Source organism: Pogona vitticeps, chromosome 1, assembly GCF_051106095.1.
Source record: "Pogona vitticeps strain Pit_001003342236 chromosome 1, PviZW2.1, whole genome shotgun sequence".
NCBI lineage: Eukaryota > Metazoa > Chordata > Lepidosauria > Squamata > Agamidae > Pogona > Pogona vitticeps.
Window position 1 is genome coordinate 24,293,007 of NC_135783.1, and position 23,209 is coordinate 24,316,215.

The 23,209-nt window shown below is 39.8% G+C and overlaps 1 protein-coding gene across 2 annotated transcripts in view; it reads right to left on the minus strand.

The window, feature by feature from the left end:
- PLEKHH2 (pleckstrin homology, MyTH4 and FERM domain containing H2) overlaps positions 1–23,209 on the minus strand; it is a 77,333-nt gene that overhangs the window by 30,215 nt on the left and 23,909 nt on the right. For both annotated transcript variants that reach the window (XM_072989509.2, XM_072989503.2), the window contains exons 3-12: positions 20,243–20,305; positions 15,502–15,651; positions 14,676–14,759; positions 14,224–14,305; positions 12,937–13,119; positions 10,209–11,179; positions 7,333–7,408; positions 6,743–6,831; positions 5,575–5,719; positions 1,675–1,811 (exon numbers count right to left, since the gene is read on the minus strand). In XM_072989509.2, coding sequence (XP_072845610.2) covers positions 1,675–1,811; positions 5,575–5,719; positions 6,743–6,831; positions 7,333–7,408; positions 10,209–11,179; positions 12,937–13,119; positions 14,224–14,305; positions 14,676–14,759; positions 15,502–15,651; positions 20,243–20,305 — 1,980 coding nt within the window. The remainder of the gene's footprint in view (positions 1–1,674; positions 1,812–5,574; positions 5,720–6,742; positions 6,832–7,332; positions 7,409–10,208; positions 11,180–12,936; positions 13,120–14,223; positions 14,306–14,675; positions 14,760–15,501; positions 15,652–20,242; positions 20,306–23,209) is intronic.

Below are 23,209 nucleotides of genomic sequence, written 5' to 3' on the forward strand. Positions count from 1 at the left end.
TTTATTACTTATGATTTTATTATGTTCTGTTAATCGATATTTTGGATTTATGTTATTATAATTGTATACTTTTCTGTGTTAGCCGCTCAGAGTGGTACCGAGTTACCAGATGGGCGGGATATAAATCAAATAAATAAATAAATAAATAAATAAACAAACTAACTAGTAACCACAGACAATCTTATCCTCCATGTGTTATCTCCCTTAAAAGTAAGCTCATAGACATCAACACATCCTGTGACACTGAACTCCATGGTATGACTATGTACCATTTGAAGAAATGCTCAGACTTATCTATTTCCTAGCATGCAGTTTCACTGGATGACACTGGATTCTGCAGAAAAATTCCCTATTCCCTTCGTTCACGCTGTTCACAGTTCCATTCATTGCATTTTGTCTCCCCTTACTTGTCTCTTTTTAAAAAAATTAAAAATCCCCAGATACTATAACTTTTCCTTGTACTGGAATTGCTCCAGCCCCCTCTCATTTTAGCTGGTTTTTTTCCTGCACCTGTCCATTTCTTCTGCACCTTCTTTTTATGGCCAGAAATGTATACAATATTTCAAATGTGGTTCCACCATGTACAGTGGTGCCTCACATAACGAGCGCACCGTATAACGAAGAATTTGCATAGCGATCCCTTCTCTGGGATCGCTAATGCGGAGGCGTAGCGTCGGTCCCTATGGGAAAAACTCGCTTACCGAAGACGGGCTGACGGGTGCCAGGAAGGAGCCGCCGCCGCCGCCGCGAGCGTGATGCAGGGCCGCGCTGGCCGGGAAGGAAGGCAGGCGGCGAGACAGGCAGGCGAAGGCAGGGAAGCCGCGTGCTCACTCGCGCGTCCTCCCCCCCACTTTCCCTCTTCCTCCTCATCCTTTTCCTGACCCCCCCGGGAGGGAAGGAAGGCGGCGAGGCAGGCAGGCGAAGGCAGGGAAGCTGCGCGCTCGCACGTCCTCCCCCCACTTTCCCTCTTCTCCTCTTGCCACCGCCCCCCCCAAGCCTCCCACTGAGTCGGGGGATCAGCTGTTCGGCGGTTCTAAAATGGCCGCCGGACGCCCGAAATGGCCGCGTGCAGCGTTTTCGCGCCCTCCCCTCGCTTACCGAGGGCGCGAAAATGGCTGCCGCTATGGAGGAAACTTCGCTGAACGGTAAGTTTAGGGCCCATTGGAACGCATTAAACATCGGGCTTTTACGTTCCGTTTAGCAACGATTTCACATAGCGAGGGTTAATCCGGAACAGATTAACCTCGCTATGCGGGGCACCACTGTATTTGTATAAAGGCATTCTATGATGAATCCCTTTTCTAACAAGGAGGTTACCTTAGTCACAGTGCATGATCATGGATCTGTTGTTTGAGCCACAAGACACTTTTTTTTGTCAGTATCAGATCACACTCCCGCAACAGCATATATATGAGGGTCACTATCAATTGGATAAGACTTGCTTATAAGCAATTTATTTATTTATTTATTTGATTTTTACCCCGCCCCTCTAAACCATGTCTACTCGGGGCGGCTTACAAAATAAAACAAAACAGTATAAAAATATATAAAATCATAAAATTATAAATTTCAATTTAAAACAATTAATTTAAAGAGAGGATTACCAAGATGGAATAGCAAAGGAAAAAAAAAAGAGAAAGAAAGCAAATATATTAGCAAATATATTATACTCACATTTTTCCCATTATCACTAGATGAGGAGGAGGTTTTAGGCAATTTTTGTTCTGGTTCTGAGTAATCTGTATCAGTTGAGTATGCATCAGGAGGAATGGCATAATCACCTTCTGAAGTCATAGAAGACAGAGAGACACCTGAGAGGAAAGCAAATAGACACATTATTATTTCTCTGCTAAACCTTGATTAAAAAACAACCACACAAAGACCCTGGTCAGTATGGAAGATGTACCTTATAATGACTGAATGGTCAGTAGCAAGTCACAACTGGAGAAGGTAAGTTCCAGTCATTCAATGGGCCTATAGTAAGTTGTGACTTACTGCTGGATTTCAGTGACTACATGGAATATCATATTAATATCCCCCTTTCCCCTCTTGAGAAATGGTAAAGAGGCTCCAAGAATAGGAAGAGCATGTCCTCCTCAGGGACAGCACTATACACCAGTAGTATGTGTTCTTTCAGTTTTGCATAGACTCATTTTTATTTTCAGTTATCTGTGTAAATAATCAGTGAAAAAATCTCAGTCAGTTGCTCTGAAATTACACAATTATTATTTCTTTCACATGACTTGCTAGATAGGTTTAATATGTATTATTAGGGTCCGGGGGGGGGCATTCACACTTTGTCAATGGCCTACTACTTACTAAATAGAGATGCTCAACAAACTATATGTTTTTTAATACGTATAACGGCAATCAGGCTTGGCTATCATCCTTCAGGCAGCAGACATAGGCAAACTGTGATTTAGGAAATAAAGAAGCCTCTTTCACATTTAGAAGTATAAGGTGAGAAGGTATATAACCCGGTCACTTGTACACACTCAAAACTTCAGTTTCAGAAGAGTCTCAGTTATGTATTTAAAAAGCTTGATTTGTTTTGCTTCTTTACTTGTAAGACACCTGCCCTCTGCTTGCAACAGATATATTTTTCCCTCTTCAAACGCATTTCACTTTGCCCAAGTTCTTCAGTCTGTTACAGTCATCTTGAATCCTAATATGTCCTCTGAAATATTACCATCACCACCTTCGAACCACTATGAAGCTATCTACAGATCTGATGAGTATCCCTTTACCCCTTCACCTAACACATTAGATGAGGATAACCCTGAACACTACTAGATCCAGGACAGACCTCTGTAACATTCCACGCCTCTCCAGCATGACAATAAACCATTGTTGATATTTTATGGCTATAGTCCACCACCCAGCTACTAACTCTATAAACAAAAAAATAGGTAAGATTAATCTGGCATTTGGATTGTTTTTGAGAAATCCATTCTGATTCTTAGTAATCGACAATATTATTTTCTAAGTGCTCATGGATTGACTATTTAAATAACTTGCTCCAGAAATTATTCTGGCATCCATAACAAGATGACCAGTTGGTAGTTGTCCTTTTGAAGGTGGTGACCATACTTCCCAGCCTTCATCTGGAAGTTGAGTCATGGCAACTGGACTTCTTTCTTATTGGGTTGAAATGTTTTGCTACTCATCCAAGCAGCTTCTTCAGTCTGAGGAGAGCTGGGCCAGGACTACACACACCAGAAAGACCACCGTTAACGACCCATGACAATGGGTGGAGAAAGACCCCAGTAGTAGGATTATCACTTACTCCCAGTCCTTTGTTCGTCTAACAAACCTATTCAGACCAGGGGGAAGTGAAACCAACATGGAGGATATATCAAGGGTCTCCTACCAATTCTCCTGAGACTGAAGAAGCTGCTTGCATGAGTAGCGAAACAGTTCAACCCTAATAAGAAAGAAGTCCAGTTGCCATGACTCAGTTTCCAGACAAACTCACCTGGATGACTGAGGATCTTGACAGATAAATTCTTCCCAGCCTTCAGTTTTGAGGGAACCTAATCTTTTCTTGGAGAATTTTCAATGATTATACACAGCCTTCTATTCTTCCGAGGTTAGTAAAATGACTACCCAGCTTGCTGGGAGGCGGCAATGTGTAGCCTGCACAATTAACTTGTAAACCGCCCAAAGAATGTTTTAAGTGCTATGGGGAAGTATATAAAAATAGCACAGTTTTTTTGGTTTTGCAATAATTTGTGATTTTACTTTGTGAACTCCCTTCTCTGAATATTTCTGACCATGGTGTCTCCTTAAGCTCACTAAAATTAGCTTTTAAAAACTCCATAGTGTCCTTCATACTACCTTCAGCTTTCCTCATCTACAATAAAATGAATCTCAAGAGGGCAGAATGTCACCCATTACATAAAGAGTTCATTCATTTGATGTGATACATGCTTTGTGGTGTCAGCAATTCTACAGATAAGAAACAAAAATAAATAGATGCAAATATAGTGAAATTGAAAAGAGACTTCTGAATTACCATTTACAAAGATGGCAGCTGCAGCTTCCCTTCCCTAAGTGACGTTACAGCCGCCATCTTGGCAAAGGGCAGCCAGTGTCCTTTTCTACAGGCCATGGCTGTGGAGGCGTGCTGGAGACGACGGTGATGGCGATTACAGGGGGAGTGGCGAAAGTGGGTTTTTTGCTAAGGTAAGGAGAGGAATGGGCAGGGGGTAGGCTGTGGGGGGTGGCTGCTGATCAGCGGACCGGTAGGCAGAATGGGAAAGCCATAGAAAGAGAGAGAAGGTTAGCCTTCCCTCTCTTCATATGGGGGATGAATAAAAATGGGGCAATATACATCCCTTCGTATTTGTCAGGGTCTCTGGAGCCCATGAATATGAAGGGATGAATATTTAACAAATCAGCGATTTCTGACAAATATCGCAATCCCTTTTTTATTCGTCCCCATGTCTATTAGTAACATAATTGTTTTTGTCAGTGCTTTTTGCATTTAGTTTCTCCTGTGAACGTGAACTAATCCTATCCTGTCAGTAATCCTATCTCCTATTATATATAATATATTAATCCCTAAACCTATGGTTAATACTTTGTACCCCTATGGAAGTAGACTATGTAGTCCAAAACAGGTCCCCATATAATAAATTTGTTAGCCTTTAAAGTGTTACTGCATTTATTGTTTTTGCTGCAACAGACAACTCTGCTGGAAGTTCATTCTATCATTATTCCCAAATCAACTCTATTTCACTCTAAAATCATTAGCATTGACTGTTCAACAAACTATTGGTCAGCTTGAATACAAACAATGGCTTATTCATACTAATACAGCATCTTCTTTAAAGAGTTGACTTGAAGTCACAGTAGGCTCTTCAATATTTTTTCTTTTGGCTATACAGTATAATGATTAGTTGAATAACATCAAGGACTCTTAAATTAACCACTCAAACGTTGAATTTTGGCATATGCCTAGATTTCCAGTGTTCTAGAAACTCAAAAAGATATGCGTCATTATGCCACATGGACTGTATCAGTAAGTTCTTTGTCACTGTAAAGCATGGCGACTATACATCAAATGATAGAGCAATTAATAGGCAAATATATTTTCTAATGAATGTCTTAGAAATTCATATTGTAATACAGTGACTAAAATCCTGTAATGTAGCTATGCCTGCTTAATGTGAAGTTGCACAAGCTATTGTAAAATTTGGACCAAAGTGGAAGTCTCATCTAGGAAGCATCTGGATGATTAATCATGTGGTCAACTGCTCGGTCAATGTGCTCAATTGTACGGTCTGTTGTGCAGTCCATTGTGTTATAAGGCATATACTAGGGTATGTACTTCTGCAAGTGTAATTTCGCTACATCAAGTGCAATAGGATTTCAGCCATTATTTAAAAGAAGAGGTTCCTTTCACACATCTGCTCTGTTATGGGAAACTTAAAAGAGATGTGTAGATATATATTTTATTCATTGTTTTACTAAGTGATGAAAAATATTCTAACCTCACCCTCAAGATCAATCAAGTCACCAGTCTTTCAAAGGATTTGGAACAATTTGACATTATTGTAGCATTCTGCCCACCTCGTTTCATAGCCCGTGGACTACTGGGGCCGCTTCTGCTTCGAGAATCTGATTCAGATGTCCGTGAACTAGATCGAGAACTATCTTCTTCTTCAGAGCCAGAGGAATCATCTAAGAATGGGTTGTTGCTGATTTGTGTTGCTTTCTACAGAAAGGAACAAGCTATTTCTTAAAACCTTGCACAGTTCTTCTAAACTGGAAATTAAATTTCATTTTACAACTGTGAAATTTTATACCATGACAGTCACAGCTGTTTGAAATGATACTGTTACTGTTGTATATATAAATCGAAGGAGTTATAGAGTTGCAGGCTATAGTTGAATAAATGTTGATTGGCATTCTGACTATGTTTTATCTGTTTGATAATCAGAAATGCTGCTCAGCTGAAAGTACTGGTCCACTGATATGCATAGAGGGTTCTGTGAAAGTTAGTCTGTAGGGGGATGGGTCACTATTTGTTTCCCATTTTAAGTTACTGTCATGTTGTAGATGCTGCTATAATTTTCTGGTATAGGAATGTTTAGCTGTTAGCTCCTCACTGTTTCCAACCGAACAGCTGTATTTTCCTACTCACATGGACTACCAATCAGATCCTTTACTCCCATATCATAAAATATTTTGCTGAAGCTGAGTGGAATATTTAAGTTTAGTATTCAATATCTGGCTCTTTCCATTCACATTCTTTCCATCAATATTTCTGGCTCTGCTGCATTTTGAATGCAACAACGTGTTCAGGTTTTGCCTGTAAAATTCTAATACACCACTGGACGGCTCCCACTCTTTAAGTATTTTAGCATTTTTGTTTCACAGTTTAACTCTCTTCATATTAAAAAAATAAAAATAAGCAGCAGAGCTAGCATTATGATTAGATACATATGAGAAAATAAAATATTATAAAATGTACTGTATATTGGGGAGGGAGGAAGCTTTTAAAGTCCTGAAATTTAGACTGTAGTTTTTAACTGGGATATTACATCTTGATTTTACATAAAGTCATCATGCTCTGGGATGCAAACACCGAGACAAGCCATGTATAATTCTTCCTAAGCAATAACATTTGTTTTTCCAGCACTTAAAAAGAAATTCCAGTACAAGCAGAGGCTTGTGACACATAAGAAATGACATATTTTGTACATCTTTGATACAACACTTTAAAGAAAATGCTTACCCCTTTAAGAGTGGTATAGACGGGTGTAGTCACATTCTTGTATATTAATGACGTGTAGAGTCCTGACGGTGAATAAGAAGTTGAGCAGCCTGAAATAAATAGTTGTGTTTTTTTTTCAAAATAGAATCTAAAAACACTGGGTCTGTTTGTATTTATAAAGGCTGCTCACTGACTGAACTCTTGGACAAAGTTTTACTCTGGCTAATATAGACTTATAAAGCACAGAAGGCCATACATTACTCCTCTTTTATATAAGAAGGACACATTTTCTACAGGGTTAACGTTTTAGCTAGAGCTGATGAAATTAGATAATTTTATAATATATACAGCAAGTAAGTAAAGTACAGCAGGAATGGCTATAACTAAGAAATAGCAATATGAGTTAATTCAGGTAAAAATTCTGTCTTCTTCAGTGACTATTCTTCAAAGTTAGCTAGCTAGCTAGATAGATAGATACAAATACACAGAAAGCACCTTTAGGAGGTACCTTTTAACAAAATGTACCAGATTATATTACACCACTCCTAGGCATTGCTACATAAGAGGTAAGGCTTGTATTTAAATTTGTAATTTCAGTTCTGACAACATACCTTTACTGAAAGAGTCCATGCTGAAGGCCTCAGAAAAATGTAAGCCTGACTTGGCTACAGCATAAATTCTGCTTTCCTGACACAAAAACAAGGTTTTTAATAATGTTTTAATGCTTTCTTTCCACAACTTTTATGCTATGTTTACATTTAATCAACGGACCAATTCCCATTGAGCTCCTACGGTAAAATCAACATCTTATTTAAGTTTAGAAGCACAACAATCAAACCCTAAAAACCATATGACTGGAATCCTGCTGGCATTAGTTATGCCTGAGCAAAGTCTCTATGCTGTGGCCATTTGGGAGGAATTGAAAACTTCCTATTCTCCTCCGGCCAGGTTCCGGTGATTCTTATGCATCCCCTCCATTCAAGAAGTCTTCAGGACTCTAAAGTTGGAAAATCAACATCACCAGAGTTCCAAAGCATAACTTATACCAAAAGGATTCTGTTCAATGCTGTAATCCTACTTTACAGTTCTCCCACCCACAACCCTTCATTCAAATTTTCTCAAGAGATGGATGGTCAATATTGGCAGTAATTCAGCTAGTCTCATGAAAGCATTTTGAAAGAGATCATTTTGAAGACTCTACCCAAGATGCCAACTGCCATGGAATTTTTACCTTCCCTGAACTTTGTAATAGGACAGGATGCTTTGTCAGCTATAAGGAGGTTCTTCTGCTGAGTAACAACAGAGGCAATTTTCGGAAAACAAATGCTTTATAGATATGTGATAAGGTTACAGGCTGCTGTCTACTCTTGATATTTTTGTCCACCCACCTCCTGTCATGTTACTGAAGATGCTCCCTCAGGGCTGTGTCCAAGACTGCTATTGTGCCCATGGAAGCAGATTTAAAAGTGCAAATATAATCATAGAAGAGGGAGTAACCTTTCTTCTCTTCTATAATTCACATATGACAGATATCTTGAAGGAATGAAAAATGGTACCAGCACATTTTCAGTGCTTAGACAGTTGCAGAAAAGATAGATAAAAATTTCAGATGCTATCATGGTCATCACACTGGATTTAAGCCTAATTGGTTAGAATCCCGCTTATGCAGGTGTAGCATAAAAGTACACCTCTGTACATTTGCTGTGTGTTACTTCTAGCCAACAAGAGTGTGCTATTTGATTGTGTGGCTATTTATTTATTTTGAGGGAGTGGGGTAAACAAGCACAGTGAGAGAGCAAGAATATTAATTGGCTCTCAAAGCTGATTCTTGAGGGTTTCTTTATTTTTTTAAAAAAGCTACCTTTCTCCTTAAAAATGATCTAAGGTAGCTTACATCACTAAAAAGACAAGATTTAAAAATTGAGTATACAAATATTAAAAAGGAATTAAATAAATATTATATTGAAAACGGTAAATAAAATCAATACTAAAAAGAATTTTAAAAGCAACAAGGCACAGCAATCCATTTTTTAAAAAAACCCTCTCAGACAGTGAGTAGCCTGTCTGAAGAGAAAAGTCTTTGTGGAAGGACAGCAAAGATTGGGCCAGCCTGGTCTCCCTCCAGGGTCTGGGAAGAAGAACACAGAAGACCCTCTCCTGTGTCCCCACCAAATGCCTATGAAGGTGGTGGGACTGAAAAGTCTCCCCTGATTATCTTAACACCCAAGCAGACTCATAAAGGGAGATAAGAGTATTTTAGATAGTTTGAACCCAAGCCGTTAGGGCTTTAAAACCAGCACTTTGAATTGTGCCTGGAATGGACTGGCAGCTACTGGAGCTGCAACAGCAGGGGCCTTATGAGGTCCCTATAAGCAACCCCAGGTATCAATCTGACTGCAGGGTTTCGGCTCTAGATCAGCACCTTGTGTCAGTAACGGACTGGATGAAAGTGAATCAACTGTAACTTAATCAGGCTGCAGTGTTTTGGACCCAATGAAGTTTCGGAACACTTTCCAAAGGCAGCCCCACATAGAGTGCATTACAGTAATCCAGCCAGGATATAACTATGGCATATATCACCATGGTCAGATCAGCCATCTCCAGGAAGAACCCTGCTGGTACCCTTGTTTCAACTGTGCAAATGCACTCCTAGCCATTGCTGAAACCTGGGCATCCGGGTTCAGGGGCACACCCAAGCAGTGTACCTATGTTTTCAGAGGGAGCTGCATCCCTATTGCTTGATCTGCTTTTCAGCTGACCAGGAGGCACCTCTGTTACGTCTGGATTAAGTTTCAGTTTATTCACCTTCATCCAGTCCATTACTGACAGCAGACACTGATCTAGAGCCAAAACAGCTTCCTTGATGACCCAGGAAGGGGTGGGACGGGAAGGAAAATGTTTTGTTTTGTTTTTTTGAAGGGGGAGGCAATATTCTGGCATGCCTGCCCAGCTTTGTGTCTGCCTCTGCTAGGGGACCATCCTGGGAGAAACTTATTTTAGAAACTTCTGTCTCAGAAGCATTAAGAATGGCAAAGTGGCTGTTACAGAATATAACCAGTTCATTAGAGACCAGGAGGTGGAACAGAATAGAACGGGATATATTCTGTGACTTGATACAAAGAGAAAGGACTGTGAAGGATTTTGAAAAGTTCCAGTGAAGGCAATGGCAAACATCACAGATCTGCTTTTTATTTTCAGATTTTTAAGCCTAACTAATCTGTTCTTCGAAATACCATGAATGTGTATTTTTGAGTGCCAAAATCAACAAATGCAGCTATTTGTAACTGAGTAATTCTGTCCGTGGAGAGGTCAAATAGAATTGATGCTTTTAAAGAAGGCCCTGCATGTAATGCACTGTTGTCACAGATGGCAAACACGTTCACATTTAAAGCGGACAGCAGATTTATTGGGCATTTAAAAAAAATTAAAAGTTAAATCCACTGTTTAATTAATAGGCTGAAATGTTATTATATATAATTTGATTTACCCAAGAAGGGAATCGATGGAGTGGAGGAGTCGGAGGCTTGCTGCCTGTCGTTTTCCTTGTGTCACCAGCATCCAGGGCTTCTGCGTTCTGTGTCTCACAGGAGTCGTAAGTAAAGAGTTCATCATTACAGTTAATCTCCATCTTCTCCAGAACATCTGTACCTTCACCATCCACCTGATCAATGTCTGTTTCTTGAGGCTTAAACGGGCGTATCATGCTTATAGCGTTCCTGTTTCTACCAAACATTTTATCTGAACACAGTGGAGGTTGGCTAAAATGTTTTTTGGCTAGGACTGCATTTAGAGTAAAAACACTTGGAGTCCTCAGCTTTGGAGGCGGTAAATTAGATGGCGAATCAAGCTGTCTGCCAGGCCGAGAGTCTGCTGTCAACATCAATGCTGGATGCTTAGGAGCTAGAGCAGGAGTAAGAATTGGACTTGGTGTATTTGCCTCACTAGAGGAGGAAGAGTAATCTAGCCTGTGGGACTGGAATCTTTTGTTCAATTCATCTGAAAAACTATCATGATCTTTCTTTTCATGGAGTGATTCTAACCTGTTCTTTCCAAGTAAATGATTCTGATTTTTCCAAGGTAATCCTTGTTGCCAGGAATATAGTTTTTTATTCATATTTTCGTGAGCTTGAAAACTCTCTTCTTCCAGCAAAGAACTGCTGTCATCTGAGGCAGTCAAATACATTTCACTCCCAATCCTGCTATAGCCTGTACCTTCTTCAGATGTATGACTTGAAACAGTAGATACACACCTGGATTTTGATCTTCCTTTGCTTCCTTCCTCCTCATCAGAGCTCCAGTCACTTACTGTAATGCAAGAATTCTTTGACGTGTTACTATCTAGATCTTTTGATTTTACCGCCTGCCTTTGTTCTGGCACACAAGAGCTTTGCTGCAACGGCTTCAGACCTCTATTACTCCCATATGCTTGATCAACAAAAGTTTCCTGGATTTCTTTTTCTGGAAAACAGCAAACCATGTATTTGGCAACATTTCTTTGAATGAAATAAACAGACTAATTTGTAATCGAATTGTGCAGGTTATATTCATTTAGACATAAATTTATATTCAATGAAAGAAACATAGATGCAGTTACGAAAGTAAGTAAATAAGATTGTGTAAAATACTGCCAGCTTTTCTCTAGGAAAATACAACCTTATCCACACATAGAGTAGAATGAGTTAGTAGCAGTGTGCAGTATCATTTGAGACTGTAAGTGGGAATGCATTCCCTAAATTAAAAGAGTGAAGGAAAAGCGGTGTAATGGATAGATCAGTGGGCTAGGATTCTGGAGAACAGGGTTCAAAATCCACTTGGCCATGGAGACCCACTGGGGGAGTGGAACTGCTCACTGGGGGAGTGTTCACTCCTTGAATATCTCACCTACTTTGAATGCCCTGTTAGGGTTGCTGTAAGTCAGTTACGACTTGAAAGCATGGAACACACAAGTAGAAAAGAAGTACAGCAAGGAATAGAACAAAATTACAAATGAGCTACATCCCCACCCACCACAAGCAGCATACTTAAGAGGACCGGTATACTCTACAATCCACATTCTGGTACATATGAAGAGCTATCTCCTTTTGTTGCAATAATAAAATACAGCAGCCTAAAGTACATCTAATCAAAACACTAGATAGTTACACACAGAGTTTTATTCTGGACTTGCTGGAAAGCCCTACAAGTTCAAAACAGAGAACCAGAAGCCAGAATGTTCTCACTTTGCTATGGAATATGAACATTGGAAGGTTTTGGAACATTAAGAGTTGATCTGGACATTACATTAAATCCACCACTACAGTGTGTATCTGTTTTAAAAAGATAGCAACTATGGGTTGGTAAGGAATAAGGACGACAGTGGTATTTGAAAGTTTGTTTTTAAACACACACACACCAACCACCTTCCCCCTACATTAAGGACTTGATAAAAATGGTGCCCCTTCCCTCACATAAAAACAATGAATATAATAAACTGGCTAGAATCCTACTGATATTCATGTAAGGACTGTATAACTTGTCATGGCTAACTGTGGTCACTTCTCAGTCCCTGAATATTTCAGTCATGTGTCTGGTCACATGCTTGACTGAGATGTACACTGATATCTCATCAGTTACTCAAATTAACTCTGGCTACTTAGGCAAACTTTATGCTAACAATAGGGTTCTGGCCTGTTTATCATGTTAAATACAGTAGACACAACAGATTTCTATTGTATTTAACATTATATTAATAATAATGTGCCATCAAGTCAATTCTGATTTATGGCATCCCTTTTCAGGGTTTTCCAGGTGGAGAATATTCAGAAGTAGTTTATCATTCCCTTCTTCTGGGGACATCCTGGGACTGTGCAGCTTACCCAAGGCCACACAGGTTGGCTCTGCTCACAAGAGAAACGATGGGGAATCGAACTCCCAACCTCTGGCTCCACAACCAGACATCTAAACCACTGAGCTATCTAGCCAGCTGTCACAATATTAAGAGCACTATATTAAGAACCGCAGAATCAACAGAAACACAGCAGAGAGATACAAACCAGCAGAACTGATAAATACAATTAAGACAGAATTGAATGTTGGAAGGCTTAGGCAAATTTATGACTCTACGTGGACAACAATTCTTGTGGAAGTATGTTCTACTGAAATCAATGGCTGTTATTTCCTGGTAAATTTGCTTATGATTCAAATGCTGGTCAGTTTGAAAATTAAATCTAAAGTACCTAGATGTTTGCTATCTTCAGCAGGTTCAACTTGCTTTGATAAGGAACTGCTTGTGTCTTCAGGTTTAGGAACCTGTTGAGGACTTCTTGCTCTGTTTAAGAAGCATCCAAAAGTCAAACTGCTCAGTCGTTGGCCTTCTCCAGGCTTCTGTGTCGAAGCAACGGACTTCTTCCCTTGAATCTCTGTGCAGTAATAATTCAAATATCAACACCTAAAGGATTCTGGTGTTATGTGTCATCACAAAAAGAAAAAAGTAGCCATGCTGATTCACAGGCAGGGAAAATCCACAAAGCACAGCTGGGCCATTCTTAATTAGGATAAGCCAAAATGTTATTTATTTTATTTATTCAATTTATACCCTGCCCATCTAGACTGAAGTCTACTCTGTTACAAAACTGTCTGCAGTTTTTCTGATTTTTCTATGCCAAAAGATTTAGTAATTTTAAATGCTGTAAAATAAAAAGTATTTTGACTTCAGAAATGCTTATTTTAATGCTAATACCACTTACTGATAAGTTTATTTATTTCAATACAACTACCAGCATATGTAGGGCCTCAAGAAACTCGGATGGGCTGGTGTAGGGGAACAGCCAACGTTGTCTGGACTAACTCAGACAAAAATGTCCAGCATGGGCAAAAGAAAATCCCTCCTAGTGAATTCACAAGTTATCTTTCTCTGGGTTGTGCAGAATGTGACTCATCCCCTTCAGGACTTCCTGCCTCCCATCCCTCCTTCCTTGCCCATGTGAGAAAGCCAGTGTGCCATAATGGACAGGCTGATGAACCCAGATACCTGGGTTCAAATCCCTGCTTGACCATGGAAATTCACTGTGTGTGTAGCCCTGATACAACTACTCAAATACAAATCTTGAAAGTCAGCTCCAATGTGGTGGAACATAAACACATTAGTGTTTTAAGTGCAAACAAACTGCATTTTAATATTGCATATTGTCACAAATACCTTTGACAAGAAAAGTAACTCAAATATTAAGTTGCATTCATTACTAGTATAAATAGCCACCACCCGATATTCCCTTCTTCAGCACCAGGACTCTGCTGAAGGTGTCTTTAATCCATAGCAGTGACCTTATAAGAGGCATTATAATGGAGAAGGTCTACAATGTACAAGCATCACTTCCACTTGCACCAGTACCAAATACAAGTTGTTATATGTCTGTACTCGTATCCATACTGATATAAAGATACTTGTAGTATTTGCTTGCATTTCTTCCTAATAACAGAATATTAGTACATCAAGTTGCTTTCAGAGAATTTGTATTATTTACCTTGCAATTTAGTTTGCAATACTCTCATCTCTTCAGTTTGGTTCTGATTGATCAGGCGAAGGTTCTGATTCTCTACTTCCAGCTGAAAGCATATAGATACAAGCTCCCACTGATGAGTTGAACAATAAAATTTTACATTCAAAGGACAGTCATAATTTTTTTAACTTTCTGAGACAGTTAAGCTGGACAATACATTTAACTTCTTTTAGAAGAGATGTTCTTTCAAAGGGTGAAAGATATCTGTTTCCTATAGCATGTGATTTTCTTTATCTATATATTTTGCCTTCAGACACGGATATTCCCTTTAATGTCTAGTGTGACCATTATGCAGGTTGCAAACCTGCATTCAAATATGTAGGAGTTCTTTGAATTCAGTGGGGCTTACCTTTAGGTAAATAGATATAGGCCTGTATTATTAAGTGTACCATTTACACAGTCAGCATATGACTCACCTCATGGAGTTTGACAGTCACCCATTCTTTTATCTTAGCTGCTTTTTCTTCTATAATTTTTGCCTCTTGTATTCTTATTTGTTTCTGGAATGACAAAGCAACTTTTTTGACACTTGTAGCTTAACCCTAAAAACCTGCTTCAGCCACCTGAGAGTAAGCTACTTTATGCCTTTGTAATTAAAATGACCCAAAACACTTAGCATGGAAACTACAATCAACTCTGGTGCCCTTACCAAAAGTAGCCTCTACAGGAAAAGAGCAGAATAAAGTGACATCTGCACTTCTAATTAAGACCCAGCTTCTCAGACACACACACAAAAATTAAAACCAAGCCTCCATTCCAGCCAATGAGAATGTTTCAGCTACCTTGCACAAGATACATGTACAGCGGGGGGGGGGGGCATAATTCAGTTGCCTTTAACAAGGCAATAGCTATTTATATTTACATTTATATTTCTGATCATGATTTACTATCTTATAAATTGATCTCTTTATGGAATCATAAACTTTTTCTTTAATTGAAGAATGTTGTAGAGGATAGAATATTTTCCTCTTTCCTCTTTCTGGCCCTTATTTCCTCTACTTAGAGTAAGTGTGGTGTAATGGATAAGTGTTGGACTAGGAGTCAAGAGACCCACATTTCAGCTCAGGCATGGAGACTCTGGGGAGGGGGAATAATAGTGAACGGTGTCTTGAATAACTCACATACCTTGAAAGCCCTATTCAGGTTGCTGTGAATCAGGAGGAACTTGATAGCACACAACACCACCATTTGTGTATAAGTCATTAAAAAAAATAGGTGAGTACCAATTGTGTCATTTCCAACCTGCTGTAGAAGCTGTTGCTCCAAATTCTGTATAATGTCATCTTTCTCCTGCACCAAAGTCTCCAGATCTTGACACTTTTTATATAACCTTGTCTCTGACTCACTGGTTTGAACATTAGCTGCTTTTAGTTTTTCCTCCATAATCTGTACCTAGAAGTTAAAAGACAGCATTGTATGCAAAGTCTAAATACCACAGCAGAGTATAAAATAACAGAATGCTAAAATCTGAAATGAAGAATTTTGTTACATAAGGACTGATAGAGCTACAACACTTTGAAAGATAATATTAACTAATTTCAAACTGTATGAAACACACAACGTTCTAGCTGACAGCTTCTCTAGATAGTCCTAAAAGTGGCATAACCATATACTGTATCTGGAAATACGCACTACATCCTTCTATATCCATGTGCCGTCCTGTAGGCCCAACAGCTATAGAAGAAGTAAAAAACAACAACAGTTGTACAAGCAGAGTTCCACACATATATAGTATTATATCATTTTCAATTGTATTACATGTTCATACTGATGTTTTTTAATGTCTGGCTTGATATTTTACAGCGTAACTTGACACAGGAAAAGTACTCAGCAAAGTATTCATAATAATGAAGAGGACACAAATTTTTAATATTCACTATGGAGTTACATATGGATTGTTGTAAAGACAGAAATTTTTACTGAACACACAGAAGAAATGTATATTATTGGCAATAATATACAGCACAGATTAGTTTTGAGATATTAATTAAACTATTTAAATAGTAGGTATTAGATTCTTTACAATTAATTTGTACTGCTGTCAATTACTTTATGTTATATTATATGTTATCTCTATATAATATATTACACAGAAGAAATGTGATGGCAGATTGCTTTGGAGAATTCTTTGATGAAGAATCTGCCTTTTTAGAAAAGGAAGTGGAAACTTTTCTCAAAGTATTTGCATGAAACAAATTAACTGGAGTACATGGGATAACAAGAGAATTAGTCTATGCTACAGAGCCTGAATCTATTAAAATCCTAACAAGAATATACCAACAAATATGGGGAATGCCATATACTGAGCAAAACATTCTAGACGCCAAAACTGGATTCAGAAAAATATCTAGAATGATTGGATTATAGCTTTTCAGGTATACTACTGCAATGGCATGAGAATAACAAAGATAGGCTCACAGGACTTTGCAATAACAGAGGGTCACATCTAGTCAAAACCTATCAGAGTATTTTTCATTATAAATCTACTTGATCAGCACACCCTAAACAAAATGAACCTTCTAACAAGTCTCTCCCTATAAAAATACATCAACATCTGCTATACAAACATAAGCAGAAATCTGTTAATTTAAATCAGTGGTTCTCAGCCGGTACACACTCCTTTCCTCCTCCTCTTTGGCTGTTTGACCAGTCTCTGGCACGAGCGGGAGCTTCTGTGCCCCACCTCCTTGGATGACCGCCCACTCAGACAAGGAGGCAGGACAGGCAAACCTGCACTCCTGCCAAGGACTGGTCAAACAGCTAAAGAGGAAGAGGAGGAAGAGGAGGAGAGGAGTGTGCACTGGCTAGTGAGTGCATCATCGACCAAGGAGGCACGGAAGGGAATGTGTGGCACCCGTAATGCCCCATGTAGAAATCAGCATGAACTTCTGAACTGAGGTTCATGCCCATCTCTATTCTTGACATGTATGTCAATGCCTAGCCAACTAGGATAACTAAATGGCAAGTTAAATATCTGTAATCATTATATGACGAAGAGTTTTGCCTAGATCTAGACCAGTGATTCTCAAACAGTATGGCATGCTCCTACACATGGGGGGGGGCATGTGTACTTTGAAAAATATACTGAATGTTGCAAATTTTTATTAGGAAATGAAATAAGTGGTATGTTGCTTTCTTACTATACTGTGACCAAAATCCTGTTCTGTAAATTATATCTGCATAGGGCAGGCTTGTCCAACCTGCGGCCCGAGGGCCGCATGCGGCCCAGGTCAGCTCGTAATGCAGCCCAGTGCAATTTTTTATTTTTAAAGAAATTCCAAAGTTTCAAGATATACTGCCAGCGCTTGTGGCTGGAATGTGGCCGGGGCACGTCACAACAGTAGGGGGGGAGAGAGGGAAGGAAGGAAGGAGTGGGAGGGGAGGGGACAGGGGGGGCTGCGTGACTGCATTGTGCCATCCCCGTCAATAGGTGGACCCCCTCCCAGCCCCATAAAGCTGCCGGAGTCGAAGCTGGCAGCCTCTGCTGTCTGAGATCACAGCTGCCGGTAAGCGCACTTGGAGCGGGGCTGCAGAGGACGGCTAGGGCTGCCCCCCCATGCGGCCCAAACCAAATGTATGTGCGGCCCAAACCAAATTTTCATCTTCTAATGTGGCCCAGGGAAGGTGAAAGGTTGGACTCCCCTGGCATAGGGGATCATGTTACCAGTAGGGGGAGATTTTGATAATTAAGAATTCCTGCACTCGTCCCACTGGTTGTCTGGCTTGTGTGTCAGTTATACAGTTAAAATTGCAGTTACAGGCACAAATCTTTTCCCATTCTATTAAAGAAAAAAAATTCATCTCAAAACATTTTCCACCCTTTTGTATAAATATACTTCATTGTAGAACATGTGATGGTGCGAAAAGGGCTGAACATGTCTAATAAAACTGATGAAAAGGAACGTCAGAGCTCAGACATCTATGAATTGTTAGTATGTTTATACAGCCTTCAGCGAAAGTCACGAAAGCATCACATGAAGCATAAGAAGCATTTATTCTCCTAGCATTTAACATTATATTCTTTCTTTCTATACTCAGCTTCACCAGTGAAACAAATCTGGAAGAATCCTTATAGTAACTATTATGTTTATATTGTCAAAATCTTCTGTCCAAAGCACATTTCACAAGGTTATAGAATGGTCTCAGTTCCTACCTAGTGTTTCTTCATGCATTTTCATGTAGAAAAGAGAATGTACAGTGCCACAGATGATAGCACAACAATCTATTTGCCAGGTGTGCATGTCTTAACAATCCATTTCCAATTAGAACTTTCTAACTTCTTCAGGTGGTTAATGCAAGCATGTTTTTACTACAGCATCATAAGGAAAACTCTCTGGAACTGCATGACAAGAAATTTCACAGAGTTGTCTTGATACATGGAGGAGTCTTATCTCTACTATTCGTTTTTGTGAACCTGACTTCACACAGCCATTACTGGAGAGGCTTTGAAGAGTCACAGTGCTTTAGACCCAGTAAAAAAAAGAGGTAGACAAAATGTGACCTTCCAGATGTTGTTGGACTGCAATACTCAGCTTTCATCACCACTGGCTTTTATGAGTAAGGCCAATGGGAGCTACAGTTCAGCAACATCTGGTATTCCTCATTCTGACCATCCTGAAGCAAAGCCAGCTAAACTTTTTTTTCTGGAAAATCCCCAACATATCTTTATAAAGTGCCTAGTTCCCTCTGCTCCACCATGCTTAAAGTACAACTATAAATATTTATTCCCAGTTCAAACTTTATTCTGGCATGATCAATCCAATTTCTTCTCTCTGACTTTTCCAACCATTCTATGCATTTTGTTTTATTTACTGAAATAAAGGGGAGTTGTGAGGTAAATAGAAAATCAAATACAAAAATAGGTTATACCTTATAGACCACTAAAAATAATCATACAATATGCGAGCTTTCATAGATTAAACATCACTTCATCAGGCTTGTAACAATGTAAAGAACTTAACAGTCAAAAAGTTCATGACAAGATGGATTTTGCCAGGAAAGTTACTCTTAGATGTAAAGTCAAAAAGTTCTTGGCATGATGGGTTTCACTAGGCATGTCTTTCTTAGATACAAGTCAGGAGAACTGCAGAAAGTAGTCTGGTTGTTGCTTTAAGGTTACAGCTGAGGCAGCTGTGAATTGAATATCACATCCCAATCCTTCAAACAAAGCAGCGCAGAACATGTGTGCACACAAGACTTCCCCATTTGGCCTTTCTTTGAAATGAACATTGTAGCGTGCACGCTGGAGCCTCTATTGTCTCAGGCCTCCAGGAGTGCTCACTCCTCTTCTCAAGTAGCTGCCACCAGTATTTCAATTTCAATATCAATTAATCAGAGAGACCAGTGTTACTTTAAAACTTAATCTTGTTTATTTGATCAGTAAAATATAATAAGTAAATCACCAGTTGATAATCAATTTCTCTCACTCACTGAACTCACTAACACACAGCTTCTAACTCTCACTGACTTTCTGGCACACTGTCTCTCAGACTCACAGAACTCTGTCTCACATACTCCATACACTCCTTTATATCCCAGCCCCTCCCCCTTTTGCACCACCTTCCGTTCCCTCATTGGCTCCTTTTCCACTGCTCAGCTGTGACGGACAGGTGAGGGCATGGCTGAACACTACAAACATGTTTCTGTTTGGCCGGGGAGCAGGCAGGTGTGACACAGAAAATTTGAATTCTTCATTTGGGAATTGGGGTGATAAACTCATTAGGTTTGCCAACTGGGGTCAGATTAAAATCAAAATAATATTACCTAGTGGTTGCAGTCCTTTCTTATGTTTATGTATCCTATGTTTAATTTGTAAGCCATACAACAGAGTCTACAATATAGTTTACAATTAATATTATGTGCTGCTTTCACAGGCAAAGCTTGTTCCAGAACAGGGTCAAAAGACAAAATAAATAAAATGAATATATATTAATGTAACTTTAAAAATACTGCTATTTCGTGTATTTGCTCGTTATGAACATACCTGCTGAAACGCCTTTTCTGCTTGACGATCTGCATCAATAACTTGTTTTTCAAGTTGCTGCATCTGTAGAGAAACATACTATGAAATGCCAGCTTCTGTGGTAGTAACCAATACTGGCCAGAACCCTGCTGTGGAACTCCACACTTGAAAAAGCTGATAATGTCACCAGCCATGGGCTTTAATCTACAACTTAAACCTTCATGTCCCCCACTTCTCAAGTTCCAAGGCTCCTTGGGGATCCCTTTCAACCTGGGGAAGCCTTCGGGAGAGCCTCTAATAGCTGAAAATCTAGCAAACAGGAATTGCTAGAGAGCCTTGGAGCTTGATGTGGGGGAGGAAAAACGAAATTAAAGCTTAAAAACCCATGGCTGATGACATCGTAAACTTTTACATGCATGGAGCTGTGCACCAGAATTCCAGCCATTGATTCTCACTATAAATAAATATCACTTTTTCTGTGGAATCAAAGTTTCTCATATACATGATCTCAATAACTCTTAACAACAATCTTATGAAATAGGACAGTATTATTATCCCAGTCTTGTAGATGGCTGCTTGGGTAAGACTATATACACAAAGGGCAGAATTCAGCTACAGTAATTTCCTCCACAAGCAGGAGGCCTCCATCAGCCTATGAAATCCAGTGATTTCCCCATTCTGTTCATAGAAGGCTTCATCAGTTGAGTGAATCAGATTCTGCTGAGTACTCGTGGAGCCGAAACTATCCATGACATTAAACATATCACTGAGATACATTCTAGTTTTTAGATTGTAATCCATCTCTCTTCGTGTAACTGTCAAAATAATCATAATATCATCTTATGAGAGCAGTAGGCCCACAGCACACAAGCCTTTTTTGTACTCCCAAATGCTTCTCAATGTTCCTCGATACTTCCTGGAAAAATAATTTTTAAAAACTGTAACAACTAGAGATGGGCACAAATTAAGTTGTCCATCTTTGGGCCGAGGAGTCACTGAGCTTGCACAGGTGTTGTGTGGGCACAGTGCCTGCCTCCCCTACACACTCACCCATTCCTTCGGTTGTGCGTGCTTTCCTCCCCGCCTCCCCAGAGCAACAACCCACTCCCTGTTTGCAGCGTCCTCTTCCTCCTTCCTCCTTCTCCCTCAGCCCACCACGCAGATGAGGAGGCAAGAATTCCTGTCCCACTGCTTTGAATGGTTGGCAGAGGGAGAAAGAGGAAGAGGACACTGCAAATGGTGAGTGGGACATCACGCTGCGAAGGCGGGAAAGGAAGTGTGTGTAACACGAAGAATGGGCAAGCATGCAAGGGACAACAAGTCGGCTCATATAAGGATGGCTCAATTTGTGCCCATATCCAGTAACAACCTTCAGGGGTGGATCTACTGTACTATGAAACTTAAGCTTCAGGGCCCCTGATCCCAGAAGGGCTTCAAAGACAACTTTAGTCCACCTTTAAAAATAATTATGGTGATCTCTTGTGAAACACCTCCTTTAAAGAAAATAAGAGTGGGTACCCAGACCTCGTTGCTGGTTATGAAGTGCCCCCCACAGCAGTTCAAGCTGCAGGGCCCCAAAAATGTAGGTCTGCTACTCCAATCTTGCAGCAAACTGCCTGCCGAAGCACATGACTGAAAAAAAATATCGTAATAAAAAGATGCCCCCATTTATAAGACACCTCTCCCATTTTTCTAGCCCCAAAATTAACAAAACGTAGATTTGAGTATTCAGCCTTTGGCCTCAGAACACTCAGATATTAGGGATCTATGTTGCACCTGAGCCTACAGGCTCCACCTCCAATGAGGTGTGTTCCAATTGGTTTGTTCAGCATCAGCTGATGTCAGTTCCATAAGGCTCTTGATTGGAGGAAGCTAAACCTCGTGACTGAAGGAAGCCTGTTTGCAGAGACAAGGGCCGTTCTGTTCTCTCTGTGTTCTTAGCTTACTTCTGAGTAAAAGACACTCCTTTTAGTGTAATGATTTTAGGAAAAAGTAGCGTCTTATACACAGAAAAATATGGTACATGTAGGCACTTATGTAGACACTGGAGATGGGGATATTGGTATGTAAATGAATACAAATGTCCCTGTCGCAGCTGGACCTAATGAGGGTCCAGCCCCTGGGACCGGCTTGTCCACTCATGTGTCCTGGCGCTGTGAAAGTCCCACTCTTCCCACCAACGGCATCAGGAGCTCTGCTGTTTCCCTGCTTGGCTGGCTGCTCATCAGCTGTGCGGAGAGACTCATCCTCCTTCCTCCTGCCTGGACTGGCCAACAGAACAGGGAAACAGTAGAGCTTCTGGCACCAATGGCTGGAAGAGCAGGACCTTTGTGGTACTGGGATGTGTGAGTGGACGGTCCGGTCCTAGGGGCTGGACCCTCATTAAGTCCAGCTGGGACGGGGATATTCACATTCATCCTCATTTATAGTAGACTACAGTAGATACTAAAAAGCAGCAATTTTAGTTTACCATCTTGAATCTAAAATAGGGACCCTAGTTAATTTGAGCCGTGCTCCTCTTCTTGCACTGTTTTTAATTAATCTCTTGGTAATTTTTAAAAATCTTTTCCATCTCTTTTAACAGCCATGCTTTGTATTACTCTTTTCAAAATCTCCCAATTTTAAGAAAAGCTCTCTTCCACTCTTATTTTGTAAACTCTTGCACCACTGTTCTTTGTTACTGTATTACTTATTTTTAAAGCTTATATTCTCATCTGGTTTTTTTTGTGTGTGTGCTTTATATCTCATCTTCTTTTGATCCTCTTGATCCTTTTTTCCTTCTCTTCCTGTTTTCTCATTCCAAAGGTCACCTTATGGAACTTATAGTTGTTAGAATTACTCATTCTTATTTATTCTTACTTATCTTCTCAGTTCTTACTAATTCACTACTCACACCCTTACAATCTGGCTTTTATTTGTTGCTACTTTACTGTATCTATTCCTCTTAATTATATAGTCAACTTTTTGTTCAGTATTTGGACAAGGTTT